We start from the raw sequence: 11,170 nt of genomic DNA, 5'->3' as shown, positions 1-11,170 counted from the left end.
ACGCAAGAGGGAAGAGATATGGGAACATATGTATATGTATAACTGATTCACTTTGTTGTAAAGCAGAAACTAACACACCAATGTAAAGCAATTATACTCCAATAAAGATGTTTAAAAAAAAAATGAAATGGCAACCTATGGAATGAGAGAAGATATTTGCAAACTATATACCTGATAAGAAGTTAATCTCCAAAATATATAAAGAATTCATAAAATTCAAAAACAAACAATCCAGGGCTTCCCCTGTGGCGCAGTGGTTGAGAATTCGCCTGCCGATGCAGAGGACACGGGTTCGTGCCCCAGTCCGGGAAGATCCCACACGCCGCGGAGTGGCTGGGCCCATGAGCCATGGCCCATGAGCCTGTGCGTCCGGAGCCTGTGCTCCACAACGGGAGAGGCCACAACAGTGAGAGGCCCGCGTACCACACACACACAAAAAAATCTGACAAACAAAAACAAACAATCCAATTTAAAAATGGGCAGAGGAATTGAACAGACATTCCTCCAAAGACATACAAATGGCCAACAGGTACCTGAAAAGATGCTCAACATTGCTAATCATCAGGGAAATACAAATCAAAACTACAATGAGATATCACCTCACATCTGTTAGAATGGCTATCATCAATAACACAAGAAATAACAAGTGTTGGTGAAGATGTGGAGAAAAGGGAACCTTTGTGCACTATTGATGAGAATGTAAACTGGTTCAGCCACTATGGAAAACAGTATGGAGGTTCCTCAAAAAATTAAAAATAGAACTACCATATGATCCAGCAATACCACTTCCGGGTATATTCAAGGGAAATGAAAACAGGCTTTCAAAAAGGTATCTGTACTTCCACACTTACTGCGGCATTATTCACAATAGCCAAGACAGGGAAAAAACCCAAGTGTCCATCACCGGATAAATGGATAAAGAAGTAGTATATATATATACAACAGAATATTATTCAGCCATGAGAAAGAAAGCGATCCTGCTATTTGTGACAGGATAGACCCTGGATAGACCCTGAAGGCATTAAGTAAGATAAATCTGACAGAGAGAGACAAATACTGTACTATATCACTCATGAGGAATCTAAAAATGCCAAACTCATAGAAATAGAAAGTGGAATGTTGGTTTCCAGGGGCTAGAGGGTGGGGGAATTGAGAGATGTTGGTTAAAGGGTACAAATTTGCAGTTAGAAGATGAGTAAATTCTAGAAATCTAATGCACAGCATTGACTATAATCAATAAATCTGTATTACATAGTTGAAAGTTGGTAGGAGACTAGATCTTAAATGGTCTCACCACAGAAATCATAATTATGTGATGTGAAAGTATGATGGAGGTGTTAGCTAACACTAATAAAATACAAGTGTATCAAAGCAATATGTTATACACCTTAAACTTACAGAATGTTATGTCAATTATACCTCAAAAAAAAAAGAAAAAAAAAAAATCCTAAAACTATAACTCCCCATTCTCCCCTTTCCCTAGACCTTGGCAACCATTTTTCTACTTTCTATGTCTATGAGTTTCACTACTCTAGGTGCCCCACATATGTGGAATCATACAATATTTGTCCCTATGCCACTGGTTTATTTCATTTAGCGTAATGTCCTCAAAGTACATTCATGTTGTAGCATGTGTCTGAATTATATGCCACTGTAAGCATATACCACATTTTGTTTATCCTTCATCCATCAATGGACATTTGGGTTGCTTCTACCTTTTAGCCATTATGAATAATGGGGCTATAAATGAGGGAACACAAATCTCTTTAAAATCCTGTTTTCACTTCTTTTGGGTATATAGCCAGAGGTAGAATTGCTAAATCATACGGTAACTCTATTTTTAATTTTTTGAGGAACCACCACTGTTTACCATTTCACATTCCCACCAACAATGTATAAGAGCTCCAATTTCTCCACATCCTTGTCAACATTTGTTACTTTCTGTTTGTTTGGAGTTTTTCTGTTTTTGTGAGTTTTTCTGACAGTAGCCATCCTAATGGGTTCAGGTGGTGTCTCGTGGTTTTGATTTGCATTTCCTTAATGCAAATTATTACTTAATAATGCAACATTACTGACGTTGAGCAAATTTTCATGTGCTTATTGCCTACTTTTATATCTTCTTTGGAGAAATGTCTATTCAAGTCCTCTGTCCATTTTTCAACTGAGTTGTTTGTTTTCTGTTATTGTTGAGTTGTAGGAGTTCTTTCTACATACTGAATATTAATCTCTTATGAGATATATGATTTGCAAATATATTCTCCCACTCTGTGGGTTGCCTTTTCACTCTACTGATTGTTCTTTTGACACATATTTTGATGTAGTCCAATTTATTTTGTCTTTTGTTACCTACAAGTCTTTAAAGATTCCAAAATGTATTATTCAGTAGTCTGTAGACCATTATTACAAAACCATGAGCCAAATTTTGAAACATGTGAATTATATTTTAAGTACACCATAACAAAGTAGCTGAGAAAGTTGTAACAGATACTAAAATGACATGTTTTACTCAGGGAAAATACATACACTCTACTACAATACTGTATAATTTTTAAGGCCTCAGCCATGGTTCATACTAAAAATGAAATTTTTCATAGATTAAGTACAAAGTACTTTTGAGTCACTCAATATTTGAGTACTTATAACTGGCAAATACTACAAAGAAGCAGTGGTCACCAGAGTGTTAAGAGAAGGGCTCTGGGACTTCCCTGGCGATGCAGTAGTTAAGAATACACCTGTCAATGCAGGGGACACAGGTTCGAGCCCTGGTCTGGGAAGATCCCACGTGCCGCGGAGCAACTAAGTCCGTGCGCCACAACGACTGAGCCTGCGCTCTAGAGCCTGCAAGCCACAACTACTGAGCCCGCATGCTGCACGTACTGAAGCCTGCGCGCCTAGGGCCCATGCTCCACAACAAGAGAAGCCACTGCAATGAGAAGCCCACGCACTGAAACAAAGAGTAGCCCCTGCTCGACGCGACGAGAGAAACCTGGTTTGAACCAACACGGCCAAAAATAAATAAATAAATAAATAAATAAATTTATTAGGAAAAAAAGAGAGAGAGAGAAGGGCTCTGGAATCAAACTGCTTAGTTTCAAATCCTGGTGCCATCACTTCCTAGCCAGGTGAGCTCAAACAGGTTACTTAAATCTTTTTGAGCAGCAGTTTCCTCTCCCTGAAAATGGAAACAGTTACTGTATCTATTTAATGGACCATGAAAGTAGTGTTCATACAGTAGTAAGCATACTGACTAGCACTCATATATGTTAGTTTATAATGATAAAATGAAGAAGAACCTATGTCATAATGTGCAGGTACAGAGACACTAAAAGCAAATTTTTTTTCCAAAAGGGAATAGTAATAACCAACGTAAAGTTAGAATAGTCACAGTACTATTTGTAGAAACAACACTAGCATCCAGGCCAAATAAAACACGTCAACAATGTCAGATAAAAATTAAACCAAAAGAAAAAGAGAAGCTCTTTCAACAGCACAAATATGGAAAGAATAAAAATATTAGAGACTAGGCTAATAACCTAACAGGCTACTACTTATACTGAAAGATTAAAGGGCAAAATGCCGCTCCAACTGAGAACTAACGTGAGGTTCTCAACCTTCTAGAGCTACTACATCAAATGTCATAGCATTACCATAACTAGTTGGCTTAACAAAAAATATTTTTTAATGATGTTCAGGAATAGGAGATAATTTCCCTGATCTTAGTAAAACGACAAGCTACTGTATTACAAATGAAGTTTTACCAGCTTCTCCAGGATCATCCTCCCGTAACATAACAGCACTGAGAGTTACATCCTCTGTTACACTGTGGGGCTCTGTGTTTGTGAAGAGCCCTGCACGCTGTGATGAGAATGCAGCGGCCCAATTACTGTCATCCAGATTAGTTACCTGAAAAAATAAAAGGAAGATACAGAAAAGTAATGTGGTTATTGCTGCTGAGTGAATAAAGACTTTAATACTATTAAAATCTTTTAAAGACCATAGGTATGTGTTTTTCACTTTTAAAAGAGAGTCATGGGGCCATTGTATTAAGGAAATCATGGCTTTTTTTTTTTTGGCCATGCCATGAGGTATGTGGGATCTTAGTTCCCCGACCAGGGATTGAACCTGCGCCCCCTGCGTTGGGAGCTTGGAGTCTTAACCACTGGACTGCCAAGGAAGTCCTGGTGGGTTTTTTTTTCTTTAAAGGCAGTATATTCCTTCTTTTTTTAAAAAAAATTATTTATTTATTTATTTATTTTTGGCTGCGCTGGGTCTTCCTTGCTGCGCACAGGCTTTTTCTAGTTGCGGCGAGGGGGCTACTCTTTGTTGCGGTGCATGGATTTCTCATTGTGGTGGCTTCGATTTTTTTTTTTTTCTTTTTTTTTTTGCGGTATGTGGGCCTCTCACTGTTGTGGCCTCTCCCGTTGTGGAGCACAGGCTCCGGACGCGCAGGCTCAGCGGCCATGGCTCTCGGGCCTAGCCGCTCCGCGGCATGTGGGATCTTCCCGGATCAGGGCACGAACCTGTGTCCCCTGCATCGGCAGGTGGACTCCCAACCACTGCGCCACCAGGGAATGGTGGCTTCTCTTGTTGCAGAGCACAGTCTCTAGGCACGCGGGCTTCAGTAGTTGTGGCTCGAGGGCTCAGTAGTTGTGGCTCACGAGCTCAGCAGTTGTGGCTCATGGGCTCAGTAGTTGTGGCTCGCAGGCCCTAGAGCGCAAGCTCAGTAGTTGTGGCGCGTGGGCTTAGTTGCTCCGCAGCATGTGGGATCTTCTGGGACCAGGGATCAAACCTGTGTCCCCTGTACTGGCAAGCAGATTCTTAACCACTGCACCACCAGGGAAGTCCCAGTCCCAACTTTTTTGTTTTCTTCTTTGTACTACTCCATACTTAAAAAAAAAAAGCCAATAAAGATTCCATTTTGTAATATTTAAGCTGATATTAATTAGTAAACTAATATCAGCTTTAGTCCTATTGCTCTAGGACTAGTTCAAATCAATTTTTTAATTTTGGGAAATAGTACAGGATGAATGATCCAGTTTCTACAACAAATAAATGGTAAAGAAAAAAAGAATGATGGAGGAACTTACAGACTAAAATAAGAGACATACCAAGCAAATGCAATGTGTTGAGCTTGTCTGGATTCTGATTTGAACAAACCAACTTAAAAAATTTGACACAACTGAAGAAGTATGAACACTTAATGAAATACGTATTGTAATGAAAAAAGTACACATAAAATGGCTATTTGAAATGATAAAGGAATTACTCTGTGTGTGTGTACTCTGTTAGATGTGTTAACAATATTGTACTTATGTTAAAGAAAGCATCCTTATGTCTCAGAGATACCTACTGAAGTATTTAGGGATAAAATGGTATGAAATCTGGGAACTATAATGTGGGGGAAATGGTTGTGGGTGTAGATGAAACAAGATCAGCCATATGCTGATAACTGTTGAAAGTGGGCAATAAATTCATGAAGGCTTACTCTACTATTGTATTTTTGGACATATTAAAAAATAGTAATAAAAAGCTTTTTAAATTTACCTTTACTTAAAATCCAGGCATGAGCAACAATAAAAATGTACCTTTAAATCAGTCTCCCCAAGGAAAAATGCTAAAGATGGGTGCTGGGGCCCTACATATTAGTGAGGTAGTAACTAAGGGCTGAGGAGAGCTTAGCTGCAGCTACCGAAGACTGATTGATAGTTTACTCCCTTCTGGATACTTATCATCATTATTATAAAGATCAAACTGAAAATCTTACACAGCAGTGATATCCTGCATTCAGAAAAATACTTTGGTCCATAACCAAATCTTGGCAGGTAGACACATGGTAAAATCAACATAGCAAATAACTGTACTTCCTTCAGGGCTATCTAAGACCACTTCTCACAACTGATATTAAAACTGGCAAAACAGGGACTTCCCTGGTGGTCCAGTGGTAAAGAATCCACTTTCCAATGCAGGGGATGTGGGTTTGATCCTTGGTCAGGGAACTAAGATCCCACATGCCACAGGGCAACTAAGCCCATGCAGCACAACTATTGAGCTCTCGCGCCTCAACTAGAGAGCCCGCACGCCACAACTACAAAGCCCACGCACCCTGGAGCCCGCGCACCACACCTAGAGAGAGAAAACCCGTGCACTGTAACAAAGAGACCACACGCCGTAAAGAAAAGATCCCACATGCCTCAACGAAAACCCCGTGTGCCCCAATTAAGACCCGAAGCAGCCAAAACAATAAGGAAAATAAATAAATATTTAAAAATAAAATAAAATAGGCAAAACAAATCAAGACAATATCTTTGACTACAAAGTAATTTCCAAACATTTTGTAATAATCAATACATATTTATTCTATCCTGCCCTTTAAAAGAGTAACAATTTTACTATTAATCTTGCAGTTTTGAAGCAGTAAATAATAAAACTCATCTTCTTTTGCTTAAACCCAGAAGCAGTCAATTCACTCACGTTTTTAAGAAGAATAAGAATAAACATTGCCACAATAAACCAGTTTCATAAGCAAAGTAAAACTGTTCAATGACTAGATCACTGTTAGATATTAACACTCTAAAAATTCATAAGACTGCAATAAATATTGCTAAGATCGATTTAACCTTCTAAGACAAGGAGAGGTTTAACATGCAAAACCTCTTTTTAATAAGCACAGAGCCAAATAAAGAGCCATTTTTATCTTGTTTTTGGAACTAAATGGGCCATAATACTCTACTACTCCAACAAAAGTCTTCCATTTTCTTCTTCTCAGTTAGATACAATTCTTTCTTTTTCTATAGGGTATTTTAAGCACCTAGGTCAAGTCATTCTGTATCACAGTTTATAAGACATTTCTTTTGCTATTTTAAATATTGTACCATAGTGATTCCTAAAGAGCGTCTCATCTACTTCTCCCAAAATTTTCTCGTCTTTCCTTTAATGCTTTGTCCTCCTTCCTTATGACAGTCTTCACTGATTACTCCTGGCTTCCTTCTCTTCTATGCTTCTTGGGCTCAGCTTTTATACCAATAGCAACCAATTGGAATTGATTTATTCTGAGCAGCAAACTGTCAGATTAACACATTCTGTCAGCAACTAACTGCCGCTGGTGCCACAGTTTCCACCTATGACATGAGTATGCTAAGGGTCTCAGTTTTCTGAAAGTCTTTCTAATCAAAAACTGATTTCAATTAACATAACCGAATTACTTTATGACAAATAAGATTTCAATTCTCATTAAAAGCTTTTAAGCTAAATATCTTACGTTAATAAAAAGGAAGAAAATTTCAGCCCCATCTTTCTACATACCATAGACAGATTTCCCAAGAACCCCGAAGACTGTGTAAGCCGAGGAGACCTCCCTCCAGTTCCAAGAAGGCAGAAAACATCTGGCTGCCTTAGTAAGCTTCGGTTTGTTGGAGTAACTACTAGGAAGAGGTTAGTAAAAAGAATTTGAAATGCGTGAGCCTTGATCATGGAAGAAAACAAGCAAACAAACAATAAAGAATAATTTTCACTTTTCAATTATTTAGATTCTAATCAAATAAATACTTTCAGTATTAACATTTCCATCATATGAAGATTCAACTTATTTTTCTAAATATGAATTTTTGGTACTACTGAGCCCACCAAGGAAAAACAGAGATGCTTTCATTATAGCATAACTGAGCATAAAAAAAGGGACATTAATGAGTCCATGAATTTGCCAAATTCTAATTTTATAAAGCACATTATAGTATAGAGGACATGGGCCCTGGAGTAAGCAGATTATGGTTCGAATTTTGGTTCCATTACTTACATACATACCTAGCTACGTTATCTGCGTTAATCAACTTCTCTAAGTCTCACATTCAGTCTTGGCAAAATAGAGATAATACCTATGTCATAGTTAGTATGCATTTATGTAAAGAACAGTGATTTACACATGGTAAGAGTTCAACAAATAGTAACTGCAATCATTATTATTTGTTCTTAATTAAAGATAATTGATAAAATATAATATATATTATGGTATTAGTTGCTATTATTGTTATCATTATTAAATGCTTTAAAAGCAAAAAGAAAAATCTTACAAGATTGTCGAAATGAGCTGGGAGTTCGAGGAATAACCTGGTTTCTTGGTGTAGTATTAGCAAAAATTTCATCTTGGGATGCCCGAACTACAGGAAAAGTTAAGAAAAGTTTTTCATGTAGAAAAGACACCATCAAAGTTAGAATGAACCATATTTACACTATACAAAATATGTGAATACATTTTTCAAGGGCAAGGTATTTTATGGCTACCATATTTTCTATGCAAAGAGTAAATAATTCCCTCTCCCCTTTAAATTCTCAGTTAACAATCTTAGGTTACTACACATTGAACTAAAAGTTGTTAGTCAGATTTCAAATAATAAAAAAAATCTAATCTCAGCAGAAGCTATCCACAGTATGATGGTTAGCAGTAAAATGGAACATCCTTATTTTCAGGGAAACATGAATCTCACTGAATTTCAGCATTATACTTACAAAATAACACATCTGGGAAGTTAAAAAAACTAACTAAAACTAATGTTCATAGCATTTTATTATTATAGCTAGTGTTTAATATCGCTCATAAAAAGAAAAGTCTATAATCCTGATTCCAAACATGTTGCAATTTTTATAATCATGCTTAAAATGCAAAGGATACTTAAAACTCTTTTTTGAGCACTCTGTTTTCGTGCAGTCCGAGTCACCTCTGCCTCCCGGATCACAGGAGATGACATCTCTCCAAAGCCACTCCTAAAATGGCATAATCAAGCTCATGTGAATGAAATGAGAATGTAGCATTTGCAAAAAAACTTTATCATCATGACTGGACCAAAGGATCCTAAGTCAGTCAAGATGCAGATCATCCCAGTAGCCAAGTCGGATACTTTTGTTGACAATGCCCCTCTGGCTCCAAATCCTGCTTATCCCTCAAAGTCCTGCTCAGGTTTTACCTGCACAAAGACTTCTTTGACTTTCTAATACTTACTTGTTATTTTCTCCTATGGAATTATTTTAACACGTGGAATCTAAATCTATATTATAACACTGTTTTACATAACTGCTTCATGAAGGTAAACCTTTCCTCTTTGGATTGAGGTCCCTAAAACTGCAGGAACTCTTAAAAGGATCTGCTGTAGTTTCCAAAATACTTCAAACCCTGGATACTACTATTTAAGCTGGTGACTTGGGAGGCTAAGTAAAAAAGAAATCTAGTAAATTGGAGAGAAATCATCCTTCAAGTTTTTTCTCCCCAGACTACACTAAGGGTGTCTCCTGTCTCGGCACTACTGTAATCACAATGCCCTTGTCATTCTCTGCCCAAAGTCTAGAAAATAAATTGTGCGAATTAAGAGGCCTGTATCTTAAGATAAGAATCTAATATGCATTTCCTCCACTTGAAAATCTTCAGATAGCTATCTCTGGCCTACAGAATCAAGTCCAAATTTCCTAGCATGGTTTTTACAATCTGACCCCAGCTTACCAGTTCAGCCTTATATTCAGCCAAAACATCACTCCATACAAACATACACTGCATGTGACCATTCAGCTACGCTTTCATATCCTTACACCTTTGTACATGTTGCTTCTTTTACAGAGGCCTACATTTGCCCCCTTGGTCTACCTGGTGAATACTTACTCATCAAACAGCCTCCTGGAGTCTAGAGACACACAGATCCAGGTTGGCAACTTGGTTCTTCTATTTGTTAGCTTCCTAACTGACCAAGTTCCTTAATCTTTTTTTGCCCCAATGTAAGGTGTAAAAAGAGGATCACAGTAGCTATCCTCACAGGATTGTTAGAAAGATTAAATTAGCTAATAATATATTTAAAGCGTTTAAGTTACTCAGTGTAGGCTACTGCTACTATTCAAACACCAACTAAAAAGTATTCTCCTTTGAGAGGTCTTCCTGATACCTCCCATGACAGGGAGACTTCATTGCTCCCCATTTCTTTTCCCACAGAGCAGTACAAAACCCTTATCACTCTGTACTGCTCGGCTGTCTCCTCCACTACACATTCCCCTGAGGCCAAGAAGCTTGAATAACGCATCTTTTACGCAGGTGCTTGGCATAGTGCCAGGGTCATAGAAAGAATTCAATAACTATCTGATGCTGGAAACTGTAATCAGAAAGTCTGGGCTGACATCCCTGTTCCATCACTGACTGGCTCTGTGATCTCGGGCAGGTCACTCAGCATCTCGAATGCCGGGCCACCTCCTACCTCGCCCACCCCAGGAGCGAAAAATGTTGCGCGAAAGTGAGTAGATGGCAGAGCCGCCGTGGGAATCAGGAGATTATCATTAGCCGTATCCCTTCCCGACCCAAGCGGCCTTTCTTCCATCAGCTGCAGTCCCCCAGCCCGGAAAAGCAGTCCTAGGGTCAGCACCCGGGCCCTCGTCGGCTTCCTCTGGGAGTCGGGTTTCACCTGTTTCGTTCCTCCAACACCCTGGAGGGACAAGTGTCCGGGCTCTGCCGTCACCACCAGAACTGACCTGTCCATGGCTATAGCCTTCTCCCACCGAGAACCTTGAAAACTCAGTTCCAGCTTAGCCGCCGCGTTTCGGCCTTCCCGCTCTCCGGAAGCAAACCCTTTGACCCGGAGGCACGTCCTCGCTAAGCCGCTGTAGAAAAAAGAGGCGAGAGACAGGAGTGGAGAAGCAACAACGTTCTCATTCGGCGCATGCGCAACTTCTTTCTCCTGCCGCCACTTGTCCGGTCTGCGCAGGCGCAAAGGTGTGCCAACGGTTGACGTCCCTGGGCGGGGCGGGGCAGGACCGGGGCGGGGAAGGGGGCGAGGCCTGACCGTTTCGCAAGGCTGTGCGGCCGCCACTTTGCTTGACTGGCATTTATGGGCGTGGTCCAGGCGCCGGGGTTATCCTGCTGGGATACTTGACGTATATTGATAAGTCTAGAAAAATGTGAAGTCATTTCCTGGTATTCTCTGTCAGAAACAGCCTGGACCTGGAATTCTGACGTGCAATCTCTGCGCTACACCTCGGGGGGCTCTGTCTCTCTCTTACTGTACTCACCTTGTTTGAAATGTAGTGTAAACCCCCTACAGTTTTTGAAATTGTTTTCCATAATGGCTATCTGTTCTTTACTTGGTATTTTTCCCTATTAAGGAGAAAAGGATCACCTGTCTTAAAAAAGCATAAAAGATGTTGG

The 11,170-nt window shown here is 39.4% G+C and overlaps 1 protein-coding gene across 2 annotated transcripts in view; it reads right to left on the bottom strand.

The window, feature by feature from the left end:
• NUP107 (nucleoporin 107) overlaps positions 1-10,654 on the bottom strand; it is a 52,711-nt gene extending 42,057 nt beyond the window's left edge. Inside the window, exons 1-5 of one of the 2 annotated variants that reach the window (XM_024122926.3) lie at positions 10,498-10,654; positions 8,666-8,757; positions 8,067-8,153; positions 7,303-7,421; positions 3,759-3,903 (exon numbers count right to left, since the gene is read on the bottom strand). In XM_024122926.3, the coding sequence (XP_023978694.1) occupies positions 3,759-3,903; positions 7,303-7,421; positions 8,067-8,153; positions 8,666-8,757; positions 10,498-10,505 (451 nt within the window). In that variant the 5' untranslated portion in view covers positions 10,506-10,654. The remainder of the gene's footprint in view (positions 1-3,758; positions 3,904-7,302; positions 7,422-8,066; positions 8,154-8,665; positions 8,758-10,497) is intronic. The other variant, XM_024122927.3, reaches the window with a different exon arrangement.
• Positions 10,655-11,170: the final 516 nt, after the last annotated feature.

The sequence above is a fragment of the Physeter macrocephalus genome, chromosome 6 (assembly GCF_002837175.3).
Source record: "Physeter macrocephalus isolate SW-GA chromosome 6, ASM283717v5, whole genome shotgun sequence".
Classification (NCBI taxonomy): domain Eukaryota; kingdom Metazoa; phylum Chordata; class Mammalia; order Artiodactyla; family Physeteridae; genus Physeter; species Physeter macrocephalus.
This window is presented reverse-complemented; position numbering and strand designations above follow the sequence as displayed.